The following is a 24,090-nucleotide window of genomic DNA, read 5'->3' on the forward strand; positions in this document are numbered from 1 at the left end:
CCTGAATTTTTACTTCATTGTAACCAGAATTTTATTATAATCATGCTCGTTACAACGGGAGTGCACTGTATATGGAAATGTGTTCAAAAAAAAAGCTTGAAGATAAACTCGTCAGATTGTATTAAGACAAACTAGTTTTTTGTAAGTTGAAAGATTATGTCCTTGAGAATATTTTTACTGACTTGTATGATACAACAGATGACATTTGTTTCGTAAGATCTGAAATGATACGCTGTAAAAGCTTTTATTTTCATGTACAAATATTTTTGCAAATGAGGTCACATACATTGGTTTAGTTTTTTTCGCGATATGACACCAAGGCTCTTGTAAATGCGCGAATGCCTATCCATTCACTCCACCACTTTATGTTATCAAGATTAGGTTGCTGTATTTTCATGTGTTGTGAAATTCATGGCCTAATAGTGGTTTGTGAACTTCATGATAACTAAACCCTCATGAAGATAACAGCTTTTACAATACAGAATGTAGTGAGGAGTTCAGTCCTTTGTCTTCATCTAAGGACTTCAAGGATAATTGCTGACAAGCAATCTGTAAAAGTTAGTCTGAAAAGAAGTGTAAATTTGACCAAAGTCAGATAAACAATATAGAAGTTATGAAATTGTGTGAAGTTTCACTAATTTTCACAAAACAGCTTGTGACATGAAATATGCAAATGAGTGAGTTGATGTCATCTCACAACTTGCCACATAGTTTGAATCCAAAATCTTGACATTACCCATTTTTTGGTGGTGTTGATCATAACACAATCATGCCCCACTCTCAAATCCTAATATATCTTACTGGTCATTACTGTGAAGTTATTCAGACAGGAATAACATGCTTTACACTTTTGTAGCTGAAAAAAAAAATGATTTTTTTTTTTTTTTTTTGGTACAATATCATTGGATAATTGTGAGGTGATAACATCATCAGTTCAATCATTTGCATACATATATCAAATGTTTGAGAACTGTTTTGCAAAAATTGGCCAATCTTTTACCATTTCATTTCATTTCATTTCATTTCATTTATTTCATTTCCAACAACATTTTCATACACAAAATAACACAACATCAATGCAATGTAGTAACAAAGAAAAATACGTGAAGTTGACAATACTACGCATCACAAAAGCAAAGTAAACAATGAAAATTGAATTGAAACTAAAGTTGCAGGAAATGGAGGAGACATGCTAAAAAGCTAAGCTTGTATTTTGCAGTCTCCTCGTGGACAAAAAGACTAAATAACATCAAAAAGCAATTAGCTAGACATAATATATCGGTGTACAACACAACAGACCTATACATATAAACAAAGAAACAAACAGACGGACAAGCAAACACAAGCAACCTCTCTTGTAAAGAGAAAGATAAGAGAGAAAAAAACAAAACACAGTAAAGGAAAAAGAGGAAAAGAGGAAATTATTTTGAAAGAAGAAACAGAAAGAGACAAGAGGACAGGGAAAGGCGAGAAAGGAGAAGAGATGAAGGGTCTATACCAGCACACGCGAGGCACATGATGCGGTGGATCACCGAGGTATATGTACATAATGTAGGAAAGGAATAGATAAAAGAAAAGAGTGAATATAACGAATATAAAAGAGAGCTCAGAATTAAGGCTAATTGAAATATAACTCATTCAACTATATAAGAATTTATGAACAACTTCTTCAGTTTAAATGTGAATGTGTTTAAACTTAGAACTTGCTTCATACTATCATCGAGAGTGTTCCAAAATTTGGGGCCAGTAAAAGAAAACATGGATTTAGCAAACATAGTCCTAGTTAATGGCAAATGAAATGAGTTGGATTGCCGGGTAGGATAAAAATGAACAGATCTATTTTTAGTGAACATGGACTCAAACACAAATGGGAGAGAATTATTGGTAAGTTTGTACATAAATTGTCCTAGGTGTAACAAATACAAGTCCTTAACTTTTAAGATTTTGTTTTCATGGAATAACACATCAGTATGACTTCTCCACGATTCATTGCAAATAATGCGAAGAGCTTTTTTTCTGTAACAAAAGTAGTCTTTCCAAATGAGAAGAATGTGTGTTTCCCCAGGCGAGTATACCATAATTCAAATAAGGTAAAATCAGAGATGAATATAACATTAAAAGAACATTTTTGGGTAAACAAAATTTAACTTTGTTTATAACACCTATATTTCTTGAGATGATACGGCTTATGGAATCAATATGTAAATTCCAAGTAAGTTTACGGTCAATAATCAAACCTAGGAATTTGATTGAAGAAACTTCTTCAATAACTGTATCATTCAGATATACATTTCTAGGTACATTTTCTAAAGAGTTACTAAAAATCATACATTTAGTTTTTTTAATATTTATGGACAATTTATTTGTTCTTATCCATTGAAGTAATTTATCCAATTCAACATTTAAAACATCAATTAGCATATTAGGATCAGAATGTGACAAAAAAACATTAGAATCATCAGCAAATAATAGAAAGGAAAGAATACTTGATGAATTCGGCATGTCGTTAATGTAAAGGATGAATAAAAGAGGTCCAAGCAAACTTCCTTGAGGCACTCCACAATTAACATTTTGCATGACAGATGTATGCCCATTAACATAAACAAATTGCTTACGGTTAGAAAGGTAACTTCTAAACCACTTCAAGGCCTTTCCTCGGATACCATAATATGATAATTTATAAAAAAGTATATTGTGGTCAATGGTATCAAAGGCCTTGGAGTAGTCCAGGAAAACGCCGATTGTATGATGAAATTGATCAATAGCTTTTGAAACTTTATCTAAAAAGGTAAGTATTGCGTGGGAGGTGTTGTGGTTTTGCCGGAAACCAAACTGATAATCAGAAATTATTTTATGAATATCCAAAAACTTCAATAATCTAAAATGAACAACTTTTTCAAGTAATTTCGAAATAGAAGTCAACAAAGATATAGGTCGATAATTGCAAACATCTTCCCTATCCCCATTTTTATAAATAGGAATTACCGTTAGAAATTTTCATATCCTCAGGGACAACTCCGTTACACAAAGACAAATTAAAGACGTGTACTAATGGATCAACAATAAAATTGATAATATTTTTCAAAAGAACATTATCAATACTGTCATGCCCGGCACTTTTCTTGTTTTTCAAATTCTGAACAATATCTAACAATTCATTTCTCTCTAAAGGAACAAAAAACAGTGAGTTAGGATTACGAGTTTGTAAAAAATCAAAAAAATTCTTTTGACTATCCGGAACATTGTGAGCAAGATTATTGCCAATTTGTGAAAAATACTGATTAAAAATATTTGAAATGGATGTAGCATCATCGATAATCAAATTGTTATGTTTGATTGTGGTAATACGCGGTTTCTCCGTATTTTTATTAATAGCTGTATTAATAATTTTCCACGTATTGTGAATATCATGTTTAAACAAAGATAACTGATTAATAAAATATTTACGTTTCTCGCATCGTATTACTTGCGTGAGAACATTCTTATATGAAGTATATTTATAATGAGATTGCTGAGTGCGTTTAAGTTTATCAACATAATACAAATTATTCTTACGGTTAATCGATCGCAACAAAGATTTAGATATCCAAGGCAGCCTAGGATATCTTTTGTAATTGTTACATTTTTTTCTAACAATGGGAACATGTTTATCCAAAATGGAAATTAACCTTTGCATAAACAAATCATAAGATTCAGTTGGATCCTCTTTATCATATACATCAGTCCAGTCCACTCTGTTTAGCTCGTCTTGTAACCTAACTATATTGTCAGGTGTTATTTTCCGGAAATTTACCATAGGAGGCTTTAAAGAAATTCTACGGTTAAGGGGTATATAAGTGAAGATAGGATAATGGTCAGTTAAATCTGATAAAATAATTCCAGAGACAGGTAAAGGGCTGATGTTACAAAATATATTGTCGATAAGTGTTGCAGAATGATTGGTAATACGAGTTGGTTTTGTTATAAGCGGTAAAAAAGACGAGGAAGTCATTATATCCAGAAAATTTTGGGCATTGTTTAAAGTCTGAAACTTTGACAAATCAACATTAAAATCTCCCATAATAAAACAATCTTTATTATTAAAAGTTGGGTTTGATAATAAGGATTGTACGTAATCAAAGAAATCATAGATATTTGAATTAGGAGGCCTATATAATACTGACACAATTATATTCTTTGAATAAGGGACCTCAATTTCAATAACAAGTGATTCAACAATTTCACTCATACAGTTCAATTCATCATGAATAACATAATCCAGATTTTGTTTTACATATAAGGCAACGCCTCCGCCCATTCTCTGATTTCTACTATTATGTATGAAATCATAACCTGGAAGTGAGAACATAGAAGTAGAACCCTGAGTGGTCCATGTTTCACTAAGACCTATTACATTAAAAAAGGATCCATGAGTGCCATCCATAAATAAGCGAAAATTATCAAAATTATGATTCAAACTCCTTATATTCAGATGCATTAAAGACAGATTATTGTCACAATCATTACCTTCAACGAAAGATTTGATATTGTTAATAGTGAAATATTCTGAACTTGGATATTGTTCATAGTTATTCTGACAAAAATTAACACTATCCTCATAAAAATTAAAAGGTAACTGATAATCTTTACTAGAGGGGTCATTATTTGCCTGTGTTTCCGTGTTATTACTGAACATTTCAAAGAACTCATCACTGTTTAATGAATGAAAGGCAAAGTCTTCGACTCGCATCATCTAGGAGTCAGAAAGAAATAGGACGTACTCGGTGCCATCGAGCGCCAGTGTGCGTTCGAGCATGCATGGCAGAGACCCCAGGAGGATGAGATAAGAGAGAGCATAAAAGAATGTAAGAGGACGAGAAGGAGGAGGAAGGAACAGAAAAAGTGGTAGAAGTAGAAATAAGAAAGAAAACGTAAATACCGGAGAATTACAAGAGAGCAAAGGACAAACAGTAGACAAGAACAAGACAAACACCACAAAAAACACATACCTGTCGACTCATGACCAAGGTACATTTCCGAAAAACTAAACCCAATCATCGCTCTCCCTGCCCCCCCCCCCCCCCCCCCCCCTCCCCGAGAAAAGTATGTCAAAACTGGTCAGGCAAGATAGACTCCGAATAATGCATTTACAATCCTTTTTGTGAGTACAGTATTCAGTTAGTGCACTGGATGAAAGTTGCCAGTGAACCCGATGTTACACTTGCTCGTATGGGCTAGGCTGAAGCTTTTCATTGATCGAGCCTCGTCACGGTCACGCCACGCTACTCCGTCACCCAACACACAAACTTGACGAGAATGCGTTCACTGGTTCATGTATTGTAAACCTTCGGTATATGTGACAGTTATTGTTCCATCTCAAAACTGAACAAGATCAAAGCGTTCGTTACCAGTACATTGTCAAATATATCGTTAGATTTCAGTGCATCTGGGCAGGGGTTCACCGAACCACGCCCCTCTGTCATTTACATCTCAGTTCACACATTATCATATTAACGAAGTCTCATTACGAACACACTATACAGAAACTTGTCCAATTGTTAATTTCTGAGTTCAATGCCTGTACCAAAGTAACAATGATATATTCCCGGGCGGATCCAGAAATTTGCGACAATAAAAGGGGGTGCATGCACCCCTCCCCCGTTTTCTTTTTCTGTCTTTTGTTTTAACAAAGTATGAATGGGGGGGGGGGGGGTGCGCCCAGTGCAGTCTTCTCTGGATCCGCCATTGTATCCGGAAGTCATCTGCCCGTGACATAGGTTGTCCAGTGCTCTTATAGAGCATAGTCAAATAAGATGACATTGTTATAGAAAACAAGAACAAGAACAAAGCTATTCTCAAGGACCTCATACTATAGAGGACTATTTTCCACAAATATACATAACATTTTAGTAAAGATGTGCAACTCAAATAACTCGAAGCACACCCAGCCAACACAACCGATTGGAATCAAACATTAACAAGTATTTTAAATTCAAACCCTCAGTTGTTTGTTGTTTATAACGTAATAAAATTACTGAATAAAACGTATTTATTTCAAAACTATCGAACAGTGTGTGAAAAAAAGAACAACAACAGCTTTCTCAAAATTGCTCTCAAAGCTTTACTGAATGTCTAGCAATAACCCCAGGTGGATCAATGGCAATGCACAACTGCAATACACAAAGGCCCAGTGAAATATAAAAAGAAAGATCAACAGCAACATCAGGCCATTCTTTTCAAAATATTCAAATAAAAGGTATGGTCCCTGTAGTCATGATATCTACATAAAAGGATAACAAATACGAGACCTGTGTTTATTGGCTTCAACTTGACTTCCGAAATGCTATGCTTATTTGAGGCCATTGAAGTTGTCATTGGAGCAGTGAACTCTCGATACATCCGAATTGTCAAATAGCCTAAGACCGCCTAAATAATCACACATAAATGAAAGGCGGTCGGTCTTACGTGATAATGATTTGAACATGAACAGTAAATGTAAGAGAGAGAGAAAAAAAAAGAGGGAAAAAAAAGAGAAGCAGCCAAGCCTGAAAGTCTCAAGAGAATAGAGAGTGAATACTCTGAGCCCTAAGAATACACAAACAAACTTAGAGTTCATGATGTTGGTATATAAAGACAAAACGAACTAGAGGGATTCTTTTGTACACTCTTGCCACGGGGCTTATCGGGCAGTGAACTCTCAATTATATGACAATAATCACAAAGAAAATCGAGTGCGCTGAAGTGCGCTGAAGTGTAAGGCGGTCAAACCTTACGTAATAAATCAGCATTTAATAGATGTAGTACATACGCAATGAACGAGTAAAATGAACTGAACCAAGCCCAAGAAGCCTGGAATTCTCAAGCGCTTGGAGAAAGAATGCTCGGAGCGCCAGTAATAATATGCACATAAACAAATTTATAGTTGTTGTTGCAGGTACACAGAGGAAAGAACGAAAAAAGCACAAGAAATTCCCTTTCCATATTTGTCATGGAACTCACAGGGCAGCGAACTCTCAAATACCGCATTAACAAAAAGAAGAAGAAAAGAGAAAAACAAAATCCAGTGCACTGAACTGAAAGGCGGTCGGTTTTACGTAATAAATCGAAATTAGATGTTGAACATGGAGCATAACGTCGGGCGCAAGACCTCGCATCAACAAAATGTCATATGTTCAGGAGAGCCAGAAAAACATGGTGGCCAAAGCACTAGAGTGAATGGGAAAGCCTTTCACTTGACCTGCCGTGGTGGCTTCAATTTTTGGAGTAAAACAGTTGGAATTGAAAATTTCATAGCATCTTTATGTTCAATCAGATGTAGACAAAATTTTCATTGCTGTGCTAGTAATTTTTTTTTTTTTTAATCAAGTTATATCTGCTCAAGAATCCTCCTTTAAGAACTTGAAATTTCGATTTTCCAGAAGTCACTTTAACTGTGATTTTTTTTTTTTTTTTTTACAATGTCATGTCAGGTATTATAATTATCAAGTGATAACATTAAACAAGTTCCCTCCTCCATTATCTTTCATCCACATAATATTCCAGCACACTAACACAATACATACACATACAACCTCAAGTATCTCCAAAGAAAACAATGACAATCAACATACAGGGACGTTCAAATTGTCATAGATTAAATCACAACATATAGTTGAATTTTATTTGATTGTCTAATAAATAACATTCTATAAGGCAGTAGATCTAGATCTTTCTGTTTGTGATTATTGCTTATCATTTGACAGCGTTTGAAAAACACAGTTTACAATTCTGACACACAGGTAATTGAGCACATGCATAAAGAAAATGCAACAGTTTTATTTCTTTCATATTTTGCAGCCTTCATCTTGGTTGATTTGTCCACTGGTTTGTCCATTTGTAAGAATGATTAAGATCTAACAAAAAGAAGAAAACAAGAGAAAAAATATAGATAAAATCATGTGTGAGTGATATTTGTCATTCCAAACGTGCGTTAATCCGATAATGAAATAGGGTTTGTTGATATAAACAGCTGTGGCATTATTCTGAAGATTCATGATGCCAAAAATTAATTCAAAAGTGCGTACTAACGAACCTTTGGAGTTACGAACTTCAATTTGTTTTTGAATCAAAATAAACCTTACGAATAACAAAGTGTATTTCCCGATCTGCCAACATTCCCACATCCAAATCAGGGAGACTCCACACAGCAAGCAGGGAGATATCTGTGTGTTACATGCATTTCAATGGGTGAAAATAATTCCCAAATCAGGGAGGTTTTAATATTCTCTTATTCAGACATGAACAGATTTTGACATTTTCAGGGAGACTCCTGCAGAATCAGGGAGACTTGGCAGCTCTGTATTTCACTTGTGGATTTACAAACCTTCAGAATAACTGTATTTAACAAAGTGTTACCATATAGACATTTGGTTAGAAACAGAGCAGTTCATTGTTCAGCATATTCCAGTTTGGCCTGCATTCCTCAAAAAGGATGTGATCCCTTCAACTCAATTTTGTGTAAGTATGGGATGCCACAATGGTACATCGTATGATAGTGGCAAGATAGATACACCACTTCAATATCACTTGCACAATGGAAACGATACTTAACTTGAGGTTTTTTACACTTTCTGCATTTCATACCTACATTGGTATGAACCTAGTTTTCTTTTTTTTTCTGCTCTGTGCTTGCATCAAAAAATGTAACATATTTCATACTTTAGTAGTAACACTGATTCTTCACTTCATGATTTTGCTGCATCTCTTGAGGCTCTGCAATTAACATGACTCCTTATTATATAATGGGAAATGCCCAATTCAACAAATTTTCAACTGCTTTGCAATGAAAAGGCAGAATTGAATGTCTACTGTCGTACCAACCCGAATGACACATTCTTATCAGTCATGATCAAAACATCACAACTCTCTAGTGCATAAAAGCAGTCATAATACTACCTTGGGTTATAATAACGACATAGGCCATGATCCTTTAAAAAAAAAAAGATTTTTTTTAATGATTTTTACTAAGAATGACTGTAAATGGCCTGCAATCTATCCAATGAGCTGAAATATGTAGCTGTCATGGTATTTTCCTTGCATTTTACGCTTCAATCAAATTATAGGTCTTGCACTACAGTGGGCTTTGGAAGTAAATTGCATCCAGGTATTACTCAGCTCCATGCCAGAAGGTCACTGTTGCCCTGAATAAAGATGGTCATAGTGACTTTATGGCAGGAAACGGGTAAATAACAGAAATGGCATTGCTCAGAGAAATTTTGGGTGCATAATGCACTGAACAAACATAGAAGATATATTAAGCTTTATTAACCATAAACTATCCTATTAATACACAAAAGTAGAGCTCTCTATATATTGATATAAATCTACTTTTAAAAACAATCCGTATAAAATGCTCATAAAAATGTCACAAAATATTTCACACAAGACTACTAAAATGCCAGTAAACTCTGAAGGTTTCTAGATAAAGGTACTTATTCTGACAAAAAAAAAAATTATCATTGCAAGACTTTGTTTACCATTATTGTTTCAATAATAATCATACTGATTGACAAAAGCTTGTCCTTTGAACTATTTCACTCTAACCATGACCAATAGCTGTTTCATATAGTTATTTTCTCTTTAAACATGCACGGCCTTTTAATGATATAAATAATGATATTCAGGACAAATAACATGCCTTTTTGTTATAGGCTACATCTGTGCTTATGGGTAACAAGACTGGTCAACAAAAGAAAAGTGAAAGAGAGAAATCATACAAGAACATATCATCAATTTGTGAACTGTGTTCATACCATAAAATATAAAAGGATGCACATTGTAAATGGCTATCCACAAATTACATCATATTTGCTGAAACTTGAGGAAATAATGACGTTAGTTGGTGATGCACATGTATCATATGAAGTTCTTGTGCATAACTTGTGTAGTGTACCAGGTACTAACGAAAAAAAAAAATCACAATCGACAAGATGATCTATCTTGTCTGATACTGCCAAATATCTGGCAATATTCTTTTTTTTTTTCTTGCATAGACTGAAATGTATTCCTTCACAGATCCTTCATACCGGTATACATGTACTGTATCTCATTATTCTCATAACGATTACTTACATTGCACTACTAATTAGAGCATACAAAATACATTTGCACTATCACTGGAAGTTTAGATCAAATGTTAGAAAAAAAAATAGTCACTACTATATGAGCTGCCTTAATAGACATGATAAGAAAGGTAAGAAGCTGAAAACATACTGCTTAATGCAGAGCCTCAATATGAAATTATGGCATAATTTTCACTAATTATTGCTGTGTCTTTCAGGAAATACCCTACTGCAATGACACAAAGGCATAAATATTTGAACAATGGTACTAAAATAAAACTATCTCTGATTTTTACAGCATCACAGATTTGCTGGTGCAAAGCTTCATGACTAGATTATAGACTATCTTTGATAGTACTGAGCTCTTTGATGAATTTCATGGAGCTTTAAATACTGGCAAGGCTCACGAGCAACTTTCATACCATCCTGTCATGAAAGAGCAGTTTAGTTGATTATTTTGTTCACAATCAATTCTTGACTGGTGTAATCAATCAAGCACCAATCAGATACATGGTAAGACTATCAAGTGCTGAAGTGTGCAATGCAGCTGCAGATTTAAAAGGCGCAGCCTTCTTAGATTCTGAGCTTGACAAACTTTTGCATTGCTATTCTCCTTTACCCTGGAAGAACAGTTAAGCACAGAGTGATGTAACAATGATACTGTGCATCAACCATAAGCAATCATAATACTATTAGCTGCAGCATATCTGAGGGAGAATATTTGTCCTAGATACAGTACATTCAAATCCTTCGCTGTATAAAATGTTAAATACATAATACACTCTTCTACCAGCATCGCATTATGTACGATCAAGGTTAAACAAGTGTTGCCTTCAAGAAAAAAAAAAAATGAGATAAATGATGTCCTGTAATCGGTAAATGTTCACTGTGTACGAAGCAAGGTAAACCATCAGAGTAATGTCAGAGCAATGTGCTAGAAGTGCTTGCACAGTATCCTGAAAAGCACTGAAAAGCACAGATTTTAAGTGCCATGCCAAAAACATGCCCTAAAAGAAACTTTGAAGTAAATTGCATGCATCTACAACAATTCAACAGCATCTACAAAGGAGCCAAAGATTCTAAGTGCCAAGTTAAAAAGTGACAAAATGCTAAAAGAAGAAATTTGCAAGTGAGCCAAAATATGTCCACGAATAAAATAAAAAAATAAAAAAAAAAACCAAATCAACATAGCCAAAATTGCTCATTTTTTGTATTACCACTACTTCACTATGGTTAAGATTGCATTAAAGACCTTTTAGAACCTTAAAGCTACCATGGCTCTTAACAAGATCCAGCTCCCGCTGAAAGAGGCTTGGCAATTGTTTCTCCTGAAATGCAGGCTTTGGGCACATATGTTACAATAACCTTTTTCTATCAATGCAGCATGCCAATCTTAAAATTTCAAGATACGGAGAGCCCCATGGAGAAATGTATTTTAGAAGAAGTGGAGGTGCATAAAGGTATTCATCATTGCACATGTAGCCAATCTGTCACACATTTGACATCTTGGCTCCCTGTCTGATTGCACTCTTACAGTGCACAATGATCTTTTGATTTCTACACTCCACATAAATAAAATTGTGCAAAGACAATCAAAACACATAAATTCAAATATTTTGACCCAAATTGACAGTGATCATGTATCATTTTATTTGGCATTGCATTACGATGCTGTATACCAAATTTTTGAAAGACAATATACCAGGTACACTACAATAGAAAAGTTTGAACACAATTCTTTTCAATCAAGCAAGTCAATCCACAAATATCACAAGCGTTTCTCACTGGTTATACTTCATACCGTAACATAAGATGGCAATTGATTTCTGACATTTTGACACTTTGTAATACAAGCGCATTATGTATCTATAGGGACTGTTCAAGGGACCTTGAATTGTGTTGATACGTTTTTGCACACATCACAACACCGGCAGTATAGATTTTGAGTGTGTGTGTGTGTGTGTGTGTGTGTGTGTGTAACAGACCCTCTCCACACCTTCACGAGGATCCTCCTGTGTTTGTTCCAGATAACTGCACAATCATTACACTTGAACATTATATAAGCATCCCATTGGGGGATTGAAGGAGCTGAGGCTAAAATCAACCATCCTGCATTATATATCAACAAAGAAATTTCACATCAAGTAACATGACGTGTACACCGTTCAATTCCATTGTACAAATTGTACATCTCACCAGTACTAGTCAAAGGATCCAGAAGAAAAAAGTGCAGCACTAATGAAGAAGTTGTGAATTACCATTAAGAGTTTTTGATACTTTTGCGAGTTTTTGATACTTTTGCAAGTTTGTTGTATGGCGAGTAAAAATGATGAGTGATTAAAAATTAGTTTGACTTGGAAATGATGATCATTAAATACTGAAAAGAACTCAAGCTGTCACAAATTAAACAAGGGAGTGAAATATATTAATTATAAGGCACTCAGATTGAAAGATTACTGCAACTAAACTGCATAGTTGGCAAAAGTTGTCTACAATAATTTGGGAAGGAACCTATGGTGTGTTTCACCAGATGTTCGGGGGGGGGGGGGGGGGGGGGGAGGGGAGGAAGGAAGAGGAGGGATGCTGTTGACCTCATAATACAAATTAAATAGCTTGCACTTATCACACAAAGATACCTAACTCAGAGAAAATGGTGTAATGAATACATGCCTTTTCATTCACTATGCCATGCAAGAGAAATAAACACACTTGGAGAAAGAGAAAAACATACGCACATCCATTCATGACTACAACAAAATGTGAATTTCAGATTACGATTCAAACATCACATTGTAATATAAACATGAAATTCAATTGACGTAAGAAATTGAATAGCAATCATTGATTGGATGTGCACCAGGGTTCAATCTTATTATTTAAAATGTATAAATTTTGAGTGTGTGTGTGAAAACAAAGTGGATCTTAACACCAATATTTCCATGATAATATATCACAACAGCATGCACACCTCAAATTCATGAAATTCTTCCGTCGAGATGTTTTCATTGCAACTGATTGACAAATTGCCCTACATCGACGCAAATAAGCACTGAATTGATCAGTGTTTTAGTAGTACTAATCATGATAAAAAATCATGGGCGTACATACTCGAACAGGGTTCGAATCTACGACCTCCTGACGCCTGCCCGGTGATCAGTGCTTATTTACGTCGATGTAGGGCAATTTGTCAATCAGTTGCAAACATGCACACTTTCTTGGTAAATTGAGCTTGTGCAGTGTGATGTATCACAAGCAGGGAGTCAAGCTCAAAGTCAGTGAACAACCACTCCCGTAACAACAATCGAGCTTAATCCAAGATTTGAGGTACGTTTGAACTCGTATGAAAGCATGGGGGACAGAGACGAACACACAAAACATCCATGTTTAACCGTGAGTTCACACTCCACTTTCAGTGAAATTTGGGGGCATGTTTGTGTACGTTTAAACATATTAGGTTTGAATCACAATCCAAATATTGCCTTGTTTTGCATGGGTGAATGGGCACCATTGAACCCTTTTGGGATGATGCCTGGAATCTCTTCTTCAATAGTTGATGTACATGATAGAAACTACATTTGTATGTCCAAACTTTGAAATTACATTAACTCATAGTAATGCCTTGATAATTGGGACAAATACAAATCAATCAGATATTACAGCCCACTTTTTTAAAAGAATGGACCATATGGTTATTGCACAAATAAGGTGCATGAAAATAATCTCTTTCTTACTAATTCTACAACGAAATTCAAGTGATTGTCTACTGACATGTAACCACACAAGAATGCCAAAGTCTGACAATCCAAGGCATATAGAGGATAGAATTTAAAATAAGATCAAATCCTCCTCTTTATAAAGTGAAGGGTCAATGAAGATTGCAAGGGCTGCTCAGCAAAATTCAACTACAGTGTAGTATTGAAAAAGCCACATGCATATTAAGTAAACACAATACACTCTGAACTTGCAAAGATGCAATAAAAGACACTATACTATACGTCCCAAAAAAAATTACAATGGGAATCTCTGCAATGAGAACTTTAAAAATATAGAGAATCAATCCAAATACAATTTCAGGGTATGAAACTACAACTTATTACCCATATCTTACTGAAAACCCCATCCGATTTGGTTCAGTGGTCAAAGAGAAATGAGAATTTTTGTAGAGCATGTCAGGAATTCCTTCCCTTGAAAGTTCTGCCCATTGTGTTCACACATTAATGTGCAGTTCCAAGAGTGTCCAAGTGCTAAACTTGGAAGAATCAGACTCATGCTTTACAGCGATCAACATTTCTCTGTGACCCCTTAACCAAATTGAATGGGGTTTTCTGCAAAATAAAGCTAAGGTATTATATTTTAAGACCCTGAAATAGCATTCAGACAGTTACATCATATTGGCAGTTATCAATGAGAAAATCCGATTGTAAGTTTGTTTGAGACATACTGTATATCTGTGGTTGAGGAAGCATGCAATTCAGATACCTTGTAACTCACACACCATATATCCAAAAATGTTGCCTACATAAGACAATACCAGCATGGGTGGGTCTTTTTTTTAAATTTTGCAACATGCAAAGCAAGTTATCGACCCGACATGACTGTGTTTCTTGCAGCCCTGCCGATAAACACCCTCTGCATCTCATGGAAGTCATCTGCCGTTTTCAGCGTGTAGTCCACCAGCGAGGGACACAAGGCCTTGACCTGTGCAATGGTGTCCTCGTCCAGCCCACAGTAGCAGTGGAGGACCTTCAGACGGGGTGCTTGGGACACAAGGTTGATGAGTTGCCGCTTGAGCAGGTCCGAACCTTTGGTCACGATCACAAAGTTTTCCAGCGTGCGGCAGTAGAATGCAGCCACGATGCCAACTTCGTGGTGGAGTTCAGACATGGTGCGCATACTCAGCTCAGTCACGGGGATCTGTGGTTGCAAGATGTGACTGATCTGATGTCGCTCTATGGTGTGGTCAAATTTCAAACTCACGCGAAGTTTTGGCGACGAAGCAGTAAGGATGTCCCATGCATCCGCAGACAGAGGTTTGTGGTACTTTTCCTCGCGACGACAGGCCAGAGAGAGATACTCCAGGGGTGCGTGGCCCTCGTCCGCAAATGCCTTGAAGACGTCGTCGGATACGGATTTGTAGAAGGTGCTGAGTTCACGCAGCTTCTTGCATTTCTGGACGAGTTCGAGAAGTTTAGCGTCGGATATGTGGCATGTGAGGGAGACATTCTGTATGTTGAGGTGTTCCAGCGTGGGCTGGTTGTTTGCGAGTAATGACAGGAGGATGTCAGTGATAGAGACGGCCATTCTGCTGAGGTCTACCTTCCGTAGGTGACTGTGCACCTTGATGTTGGGAGCAGGGGGCCCAAAGAGCAAGGCCAGACTGTTGAGAAAATCGCCTCCCTTGAAGAAGAGGGGATTGTCGGTGATAAATTGGATGGATATCTCTTCCAGTCTCCTCTCCGTGCATTCCGCAAGTTGATCGATGACTTCACATGCGTTCCTCCGATTGACTTCCTCCGTCTGTTTGAGAATGACTGAAACGTTTCTCAGCTGCTGCCCATACAGCTCAATGCATTTCAGCTGAGAAGAGTCCTCCTCGGCAAAAAACCTGAAGGCAAATGTCCTCCACAAGATTGGTGTGTGGAAATTCTCGTACCAGGACTTGCATGCGAGTCCTGCTTGATAGCGATCCTTTAAATCCAAACAGGCAAATATTTTTACCACAATATGGTCTGGTAAGGACTGCCATAGATCTTCCACCGCTAGTGGATCAGCCATGTTTGTCTTTCCTGCATACCAAGAGTAAATCAATGCATCAATTATTGAAACACATTTGCATTACAAATTATTGTTTTCAGTGGCAGTATTTGCTGCAGGCAAAGCCACAAGAATGGCAACTGTGAATTGTCTTCATCATTCTTCACAATCACAAAAGGACATTGCTATAGATTCCTGGAGTTAACATCCTCAATATCATATACCTGGTAACTTTGCATCATATGTTATGATAATTACAACATCTTCACTGGTAAATGTAAATGCTGAATTGTAAATAAATGATCGACTCTGGTTCTTGAGGTGCAATTCATTTTTTCAGCCTGTTTTTTTTTTTGTTTTTTTTTTTTTTTTAATTGTACAGTGTTGTACACTTGCACTTTACATGAAAAGCAGTGGAGCTACATGGTGTCAGACTGCATTCAAATTCCATTATCCATAAAATAAAAGATTATAATTTTCAACTGGCTGAATTACAATCACTCAAAATGATTTGTGACAAGTCGACACACACGCCACTTTGAACAGTACTACCATCTACACTACCGGTACTCACCCTGAATAAAATCAAAGTTCAAACATTAGGTATTATATGGGCCTTCATATAATTGTAAATGTGTGAAATGTTTGAAAACACACAAGAATTTACTAAATAAGCAATGAGTTGATTTGGATAACAAGAAGTCTTCTTTTCTTTGTCTAAACAACATTTCTGACTCATGATTGGTCTTATTGATGCACGTACACAAATGGGCCAAGTTATCTGTATGTAAGGCCCTCTCTCAAGCTCTCTGCTACAATTCCGTGCTAGTCGTGTGGCATGGTGTGCAGTGGAGCACCTGGATCACTTTTAACACACAAACTTTGTTTTCAACACTGCCATGAACGGACCATGCAAACTTTGTAACCAAACTATGTGGGCAGACATAATTCTTTGGCATTTTACACACGTAGACAGCCAGCCTTTGAACACATGACACATATACATTCATGGAAATTCTGTCAAGAGCTTTTGATACTGGTTGTACTTTGTGTTTGCTATTGGCATATTACCAATTACTAGGAAATTTGTCATGGCTTCAAAATTTGGCAGAATTGCAAATAGAAAACATATTAATGTTATTTTCTGGAGCAAGTGGTCCCTTCCTCCCCTGGCCCTGTTGCACTTCTCATATAAAGTAGACTCTCAATATCATTCTTCTTTTTTTTTCCAGTAACAAACAAAAACACAACACAGCATAAATTTACTACCATTCATTCAAATTAACATTCTAGACCTAGTATTTCTAGCTCTGAATAATGGTCACGGAGATCGATGTATCTTTGAATTTTATCTATAATAACGGTTAGTTGTAGTACTAGTTGTTAGTGTTAGTCTGTTACTGTTAGATCTATTCCTATTCCCATCGGCATCATGATCAGACCTTGTCACGATTGATTACACTATTTCCTAATTTATACCACCACACACCACAGCATTCACCTTGTCCTTGCAGATGGATTATCAGCCGTGACCTGTTGGGTTTAGAGTGCCAGCTAGCCTGATTTAGAATTTACTTTACTCCTCGTATAACAGTTAACATATACTCCAGTAATCAGTTCTACTAGAAGATAGTACAACTCATTGACATAGGCATGGCTCTACAATACACAACTCACGTTCACCGTGCACCCGGCCCGGTATACTGCCCGGTTAATTCTGCATGCACGGCAACTTTTTTACAGCTCCATGATGATCATGGAAGATCGTAGCGTAAACTCGTAGTGTACATAACATGCATAGCAAATCCGGAAGTGAATAAAATATGACCCATGATATATTTCCTACAGCTACATTAGAATGCAAGGCAAATTCATTCACTCTTAAGAGTCTTAGTTACCAGCACACAACGCACCTTTTCAGCATTCAGTGACGACATCTGTACCTTGACCCATTTCTCACACCTTACATGGGCATCGCAGGGACCAACAATTTACGACATCAGTTGCTATTTTTGGAAGCGGATCAGCTGATTCAGCCTGTAATGCGAGAATGGAGAAGTGATGTTGATCAACCTTCCCTACAAGAAGACGAGTGATGGCGCTATCCATGAGATGGAAGCAAGAGCGTGACGACATGAGCCAATTCAGGGAAGAGGCTGATCTTGATTCTGAGAAATGACGAAAATCCTCAAAGTAACTGAAAAATGAACACTGTGCAGGAGATTCATATTATAGGAAATGAAGGTCAACTCTTTTAAAATGCAAAGGTATGTCTGTTGATTCACTAATTGATATAACCATCGAGTTATCCATAATACACTATGGATTATTAAAACCATTACTAACACCAAGGGGGAGGCTTGGATCTGGAGCTGTAGATCATCCTCCACCCCCCCCCCCCCCAACACGCACAAATTTCTGGAAAAGCGAAAAAACGAACCTAGGAGGGGGAGGGGCAAGAGTGTTACCCAAGTGTGACAACTTCACCACCCCTCCCAAACACGCACATGAATTATTTACGACAAAATACAGTAATACATGTACCAACAAATTAAAAAAAAAAAAAAAATGCTCTGATAGAGCGGATGGATGACTTGGTACTAGTATTATAGTTCCTCTTCCAGATAGCAGACCGGGCGTTACATCAAAACATGAAGATTTCAAAGCACAATCTGTAAATAATGGCGGATCCAGATGGGGGCGCACCGGGCGCACGCCCCTCTTTATTTTTATGTATTTTTTTGGTTAAAACAAAAGAAATAAAAAGAAAAGAGAGGGGGGAGTGCGGCCCCTTTTAATTTTGAAAAGGCCCTCCCCTTTACTGAGTTCCTGGATCCGCCTCTCGTAGATGTAAACCAACAAACAAACACAAACAAACAAAACAAACAAACAAAGACGAAATTTAAATTCAAGATCACTGAAGATCGGAATATATAGATGATGAAGCACCTATATGGGGCCTATAGGCCTATATAATGAATTGATTCTCGTGTGTGTGAAGAGTGGTTCCGTGACATTTGCTCCTGTGACAATTGCTCATATCTGCACGCGAAGCCAAACATAAATTCCACCCTCAAACATTCCAAACCCTATAAACCCTAATACTAAGATCCTCACAGCATACTACCACCCTATCACAACCCTTACCCTAAAAGTATCCCCATAAAATGTTGTGTCACCGTGAAGGGTATAATTGGTTTCGATTGTCAAATAATTTCCCAAAATTCTTGCTGTTGTCGTTTTGTATTCCTCTGATAAGAAGAAACCAATGGGAAAGTGCTGTCAAATGAGTCTTTTAAAGACTTCCCAAATATAGGCAACAGAATAATGGGGACGGGGGGTAAGGATCGAGTTGGGGCCGCAGGCCCTCCCTCCCCATCCCCCGACACATTCTGTTTTTTTTTTTCTTTTGAGGGGGTGTACGTGTCTGAAAACACAAGGGGAAACTGGCGTCCACTGGCGTAGCGAAGGGGGGGGGGGGGGGGGGGGGGGGCTCCCCCCGTCAAGATTTGGAACGGGGATTTGGGAGGCGGAAAATAAAAAAATTGCGTGTATATACTGTATGCATGTACATGCATGAAGCGGGTCTAACTTTCAACCGTTCATCAAGTAGGATCTTTTTTTTTAAATATTTCACTCAAAGTGTGCACCAGATCGTTGAATTTCAATTTAAAAAAAAAATGCAAATCTCTGGTGTTTGGCAGGGGTATCCCCCTCCCAAACCCTCCCCTCTGTGTCCCTTTCCCTATAGCCTTAGTCAAATACACTTTTTAGATTTACAAAAAATTCTGAATAATTCTGTGTGCACAAGACTTATCACTCATCATATTCCGAAAACTCAAAGTTCCCTCATGTGCAAGGGGAATATCCCGAACCTTTTTCTCAACCTTTTCTCCCTCAGTCCCCCAGATCAGTTTTTTTAAAAATAATTTCCCAAATATTCCATCAAATATGGGTATACGAGATATCTCAATTTCAACTTAAAAAAGGCAAAAGCTCCATCGTACGGGAAGGGTGTTGATAACACTCGCCCATGCCTTCTCCCTGCTCGCCCCCCCCCCCCCCCCACGCATACAAGTAGACTGTGGCTATAATTTAAACATAAACAGTTTTCCATAATATATTCCACAAAATGTGTGCACCAAAACGTTTACAGAAATTATTTGGTATTGGAAAAATTCTAAACATTGCACCAAAAGTTTGCACCAGATCGCTGAATTTCAGGTCTGAAAATGCAAAATCACCTTCGTGTGGGAGGATGTTCCTTATCTACACCCTCGTGTGCATGCTTTTTCTGTTTGATTGTAAGAATTGTAGGAATTACTACAAGAAGTTTATTTGAATGATACCATTTTACAGGCAAATTATTAAAAAATAATCTACATCATGCATTACAAGTCGATAGAACACGCAAAAACATGCATCAAATTGCACCATTTACAACATCAAAATGCAAAAAGTTCTCACCTTGGGAGGTGGGGGGGGGGGGGGGGACACCCGCTCCCACCGTCCCCCAAGATCAAATCCTGGCTATACGTCGCCGTTGGCCCCGTCTTATAAAGACTTGTGATTGATTCAAATCAATCACAACTTTACGATTGAATGCAAATCCATCTAATAAAAAAAGTTATGGTTGAAATTAAGATGGAGAACTGCAATCAATCAATCACACAGGTTGCGATTGATTGCAGCTTTCAAGAGATTTGTGATTGATTGATTTCTATCAAAAGCTTTATAAGATAGGGCCCGGGTTTTGTTTTGTTTTGTTTTGTTTTGTTTTTGTTTTTTGCCATATATAATCATGCTAACACCCGTGGGGGCAGAGTCCCCCCCCCCCCCCCATTTCGACCATCAGTAGTGCGATTGCGACGAAATTTGTCATGCGTGTGACGCCCACATCGTAACATTTTTGAAATATATCATTTTGATTAATCAATCATGCAATTCAAGCCCACCATCTCATTTTAACCTAATTAAAAGCTTTGAGAGTCTACGACTCTTTTATGTATCTGTTTCAACATATCCAACAATACCTGTACATCATAAAAACTTCCAAAAGTCATTTGAATTCTTCGATGTATTTCATTGTTTACAAGGGAGAGGCTAGGGCCTGTGGAGTGCCAGTGGTGCATGAAGTATAGTCTTGGTGCAGACTCCTTTACGACTAACAAGAGTCTGTGCGTGTGTGCCTGCAAACGAAACTAGCAATAACCTGCGCTCGCGCAACGCGCGGACGAACCTTCTGTCTAGCACACAGAACTCGAGTTCTGTGGTCTAGCCATGGGTCTAGCACACTTTTGCATTCAATACACACAGCATGTAGAATGCAGTGCATGAGCTTGTCGATTGCGTACGTACATATCCGTCACTGTCGTAATGTACGGAGCAATCAAGTAGCGAGAATATTCGCTGGAGAAAAGACGCGTCACAATAAGTTACTGTTGTATCCTTCGTGATATCTACGCCACGGCGAGCTAGCTGTCCGTGTTCTCTGTTTTTCCCTTTATTAGTGAGATGTTCGTTCTGTATTTAATAGGCTGACTGCTAACACTTCCAAACCAAGTGAGCTGAACCTGACTGAAGAAGACACGACACAACACTCAACAATCCATGCACCAGGAACAACTGGTTAGTCATTTCGACATAAGATTCTTCTTTCCTCTTGCCTTGACACTGCACTGCTCTTGCACTGTGCATGCTGTGCCGCTTCCAATTTATTTTTGTTTGACTCTGACGTTGCATATGGTAGAATATCCACACTTGGTTGGCAACTATGCATGTTAACACCTGCTGGATTGGAATGACAGGATATTGTAGGTAGTTCTACCATTGAAATGTATGGTTGGGGCACCACCTATCGACAGGGCACCTTCCCATCGACACCCTGCGTATCATGGCTGTTTGCGTATAGAACAAAAAAGTACGCGCGGGATTAAGTGTCATTAGCTATAAAAACAATAAAAACGAAGAAACGAAAATCAAACTCAAACAAACCAAGCTAAAAATTACACATCCGATCAGTAACGACGCATGGCTGTGAAATTCACGTGTATTACCTATGGCCTGTGAAATTCACGTGTATACCTATGCTGTGAAATTCACGTGTATACCTATGGAGGAGAGGGGGTGTCGATCGCAAGGTTCCCTTTTTAGCTGCGCGAAGAAAACGGAACGCACGCACTAAAATTGCGCTATTTTAAAACGGAGATTCATAATCAACGAGACGGTCACGACATTCAAAACTGCAGTATTTATGGCATATTTGAGGTAAGAATTAGGCGGATTTGTATTATATTTTTAGAATAAACAAGCTACAGATCCTTTACAACGTAGGCCTAAAAATAAATTTTCTGTTGTTATTATAATTTACACTGATGTATGTAAATTTACAGTAAAATTTTACAGTTGCAAAACAATCAATACAGTCCTGTTGTCTGTACTGGACAGGCGTCATCTCCACTAGACCACCTTGACCGAAAGATCGGTCTGTATCTGTCCGTCGGGGAATGTTCCGCGGAGACTGCGTCTGGCTTCACGGATCCCCTCCGTATACAGACCGAAGTCAATGATTGCGGCTCCTGTGTGGAGCAGTCGCGCACAGATCAAACGTTACGATAAACCAAATTTCAGACAGCTTTTTTACATTCAAACAAGTATGACATGACATGACACATTATGCAGCAATATTTGGGATAAATTTCTCACATTGTGCAGTCGAAATACTCACATAACCTCTGTTATAATGCAGAAATTTTATCGATATCGCAACATCGCCGTTCGCGAGCAGTAAGTCGCCATTTTGAATCTGTAACAATTGCTAAGCCAATCACATGCGAAGTACGTGTTTTAGTAAAACAAACACGTAGAAACTACCTCGCATGTGATTGGCTAATAGATTCATAGTGTATGTTTCTGCAGTTTGAATGTGACGACGCGACAGGCTGTGTTTTACGTTGAAAATTCTCCTAAAATGTTGGATTATTCATTAATCTGGTAAGTGTAACGTATTCATAAAAAAATAAATTCACCATACAAGCTTAAATTTGCCGACCTAGGGCCGTGAATTAGACGCAATCGAGAAGGGTGAGGTACCTCACCCAATTTTCCATAGAGACAGTGGTTAAGAACATCCACACAGCAATGGGTACTGCAACCTTCCGTCTGTCTACGGGGGACAGCGTTAATGGCAAAATATAAAAGAGTCCTCCGGACAGACGGATCTTTCTGTCTATAGACCACCGAGCTTTTGCCCTAACACATGTTACAGCAAGTGTTGGTTCTAATCCTTTCTAACATAGATGTCTAGTGTTAGCATGCAGCGGGTACTGCTTTATTATTCAAATTCATGAAATTCTTTTGTTGAGATGTTTTCATTGCAACTGAATGACAATTGCTCTACGTCGACGTAAATAAGCACTGAATTGATCAGTGTTTTAGTAGTAGCCATGATAGAAAATCATGGTAGAAAATCATGGGTGTACATTGATTTGTGCTTGGAAGTTAAAGGTCAAATTCACTTACGACATCAGTGACCAATGGGTACGGCAAACACGATATAGACCTAACCATATCTCTGTTTTCCTCTACTTTTAAATTTGTACAACAGGTTATTGAAGCGAAACATAGGTCTAGTCATTATTTCCAAGCTTAACTTCTACAATTGACGGGATTCGTATGTTGCAGCAACCAAGCACTTGGACCCAGTGACGGTGAACTTTCAGTCAACAGAATGCCAGCGGCTGCAGCAGGTCAGCTTCCCCTCCCACCGCTACAGACCTACATAGCCCTCAGTTTCTTGTTCCTGGCCTGGTCAGTCCTGCAGGCCAGGGAGGGCCTGGTCCTACTGGAGACCATTCAGCATGAGGCAGGTCAAAATCACCCAAGCCCCACCCCGCTTCCAGATGGCGTCAGTGGATCAGAGAAAATGGAGAGTGAAGCTTTGAACAGGGATGCGAGCTATGAAGAAATCCTACTTCATGGTGGAATTCTCAAGGGTATGTATTTGTTTCGACTGGTGACATGGTATGAGATAGCAGGGGTTCGGCTAGTGTTATGCTACATGTTTACTCCATGTTTTCCACGGCCATGGCAATCACATTTCACTAATTCAGGCCACCATCTGTGGACAAATGGGATGGACATGAGACAACACAGGGGATGGGATGGGCAAACCAAATAGGTAGTGATTGCCGTGGATGCCATGTCAGATTTTTAAACTTTTAAGATTTGCCACGACAGTCACGGTGCTGATAAAATG

The 24,090-nt window shown here is 37.8% G+C and overlaps 2 protein-coding genes across 2 annotated transcripts in view; one reads left to right on the forward strand and one right to left on the reverse strand.

Moving 5' to 3' along the window:
• Positions 1-14,083: 14,083 nt before the first annotated feature.
• Positions 14,084-17,862, reverse strand: LOC139735489 (F-box/LRR-repeat protein 8-like). The gene is made up of 2 exons (XM_071646245.1): positions 17,747-17,862; positions 14,084-15,865 (listed from the first exon to the last, which is right to left on the reverse strand). The coding sequence occupies exon 2, from the start codon at positions 15,852-15,854 to the stop codon at positions 14,658-14,660; it is 1,197 nt and encodes a 398-aa protein (XP_071502346.1). The 5' UTR covers positions 15,855-15,865; positions 17,747-17,862; the 3' UTR covers positions 14,084-14,657.
• Positions 17,863-23,562: 5,700 nt separating this feature from the next.
• The window catches only part of LOC139735491 (E3 ubiquitin-protein ligase AMFR-like), a 32,180-nt gene continuing 31,652 nt past the window's right edge, over positions 23,563-24,090 (forward strand). Inside the window, exon 1 of the mRNA XM_071646246.1 lies at positions 23,563-23,827. Coding sequence (XP_071502347.1) covers positions 23,563-23,827 — 265 coding nt within the window. The remainder of the gene's footprint in view (positions 23,828-24,090) is intronic.

The sequence above is a fragment of the Diadema antillarum genome, unplaced genomic scaffold (genome assembly GCF_040938485.1).
Source record: "Diadema antillarum isolate AM-2024a unplaced genomic scaffold, OU_Dant_1.0 seq00000581_RagTag, whole genome shotgun sequence".
NCBI lineage: Eukaryota > Metazoa > Echinodermata > Echinoidea > Diadematoida > Diadematidae > Diadema > Diadema antillarum.

Coding starts and splice junctions, on each gene's coding strand:
- LOC139735489 (XM_071646245.1), bottom strand. CDS start 15,854: ATGGCTGATCCACTAGCGGTGGAAGATCTATGGCAGTCCTTACCAGAC.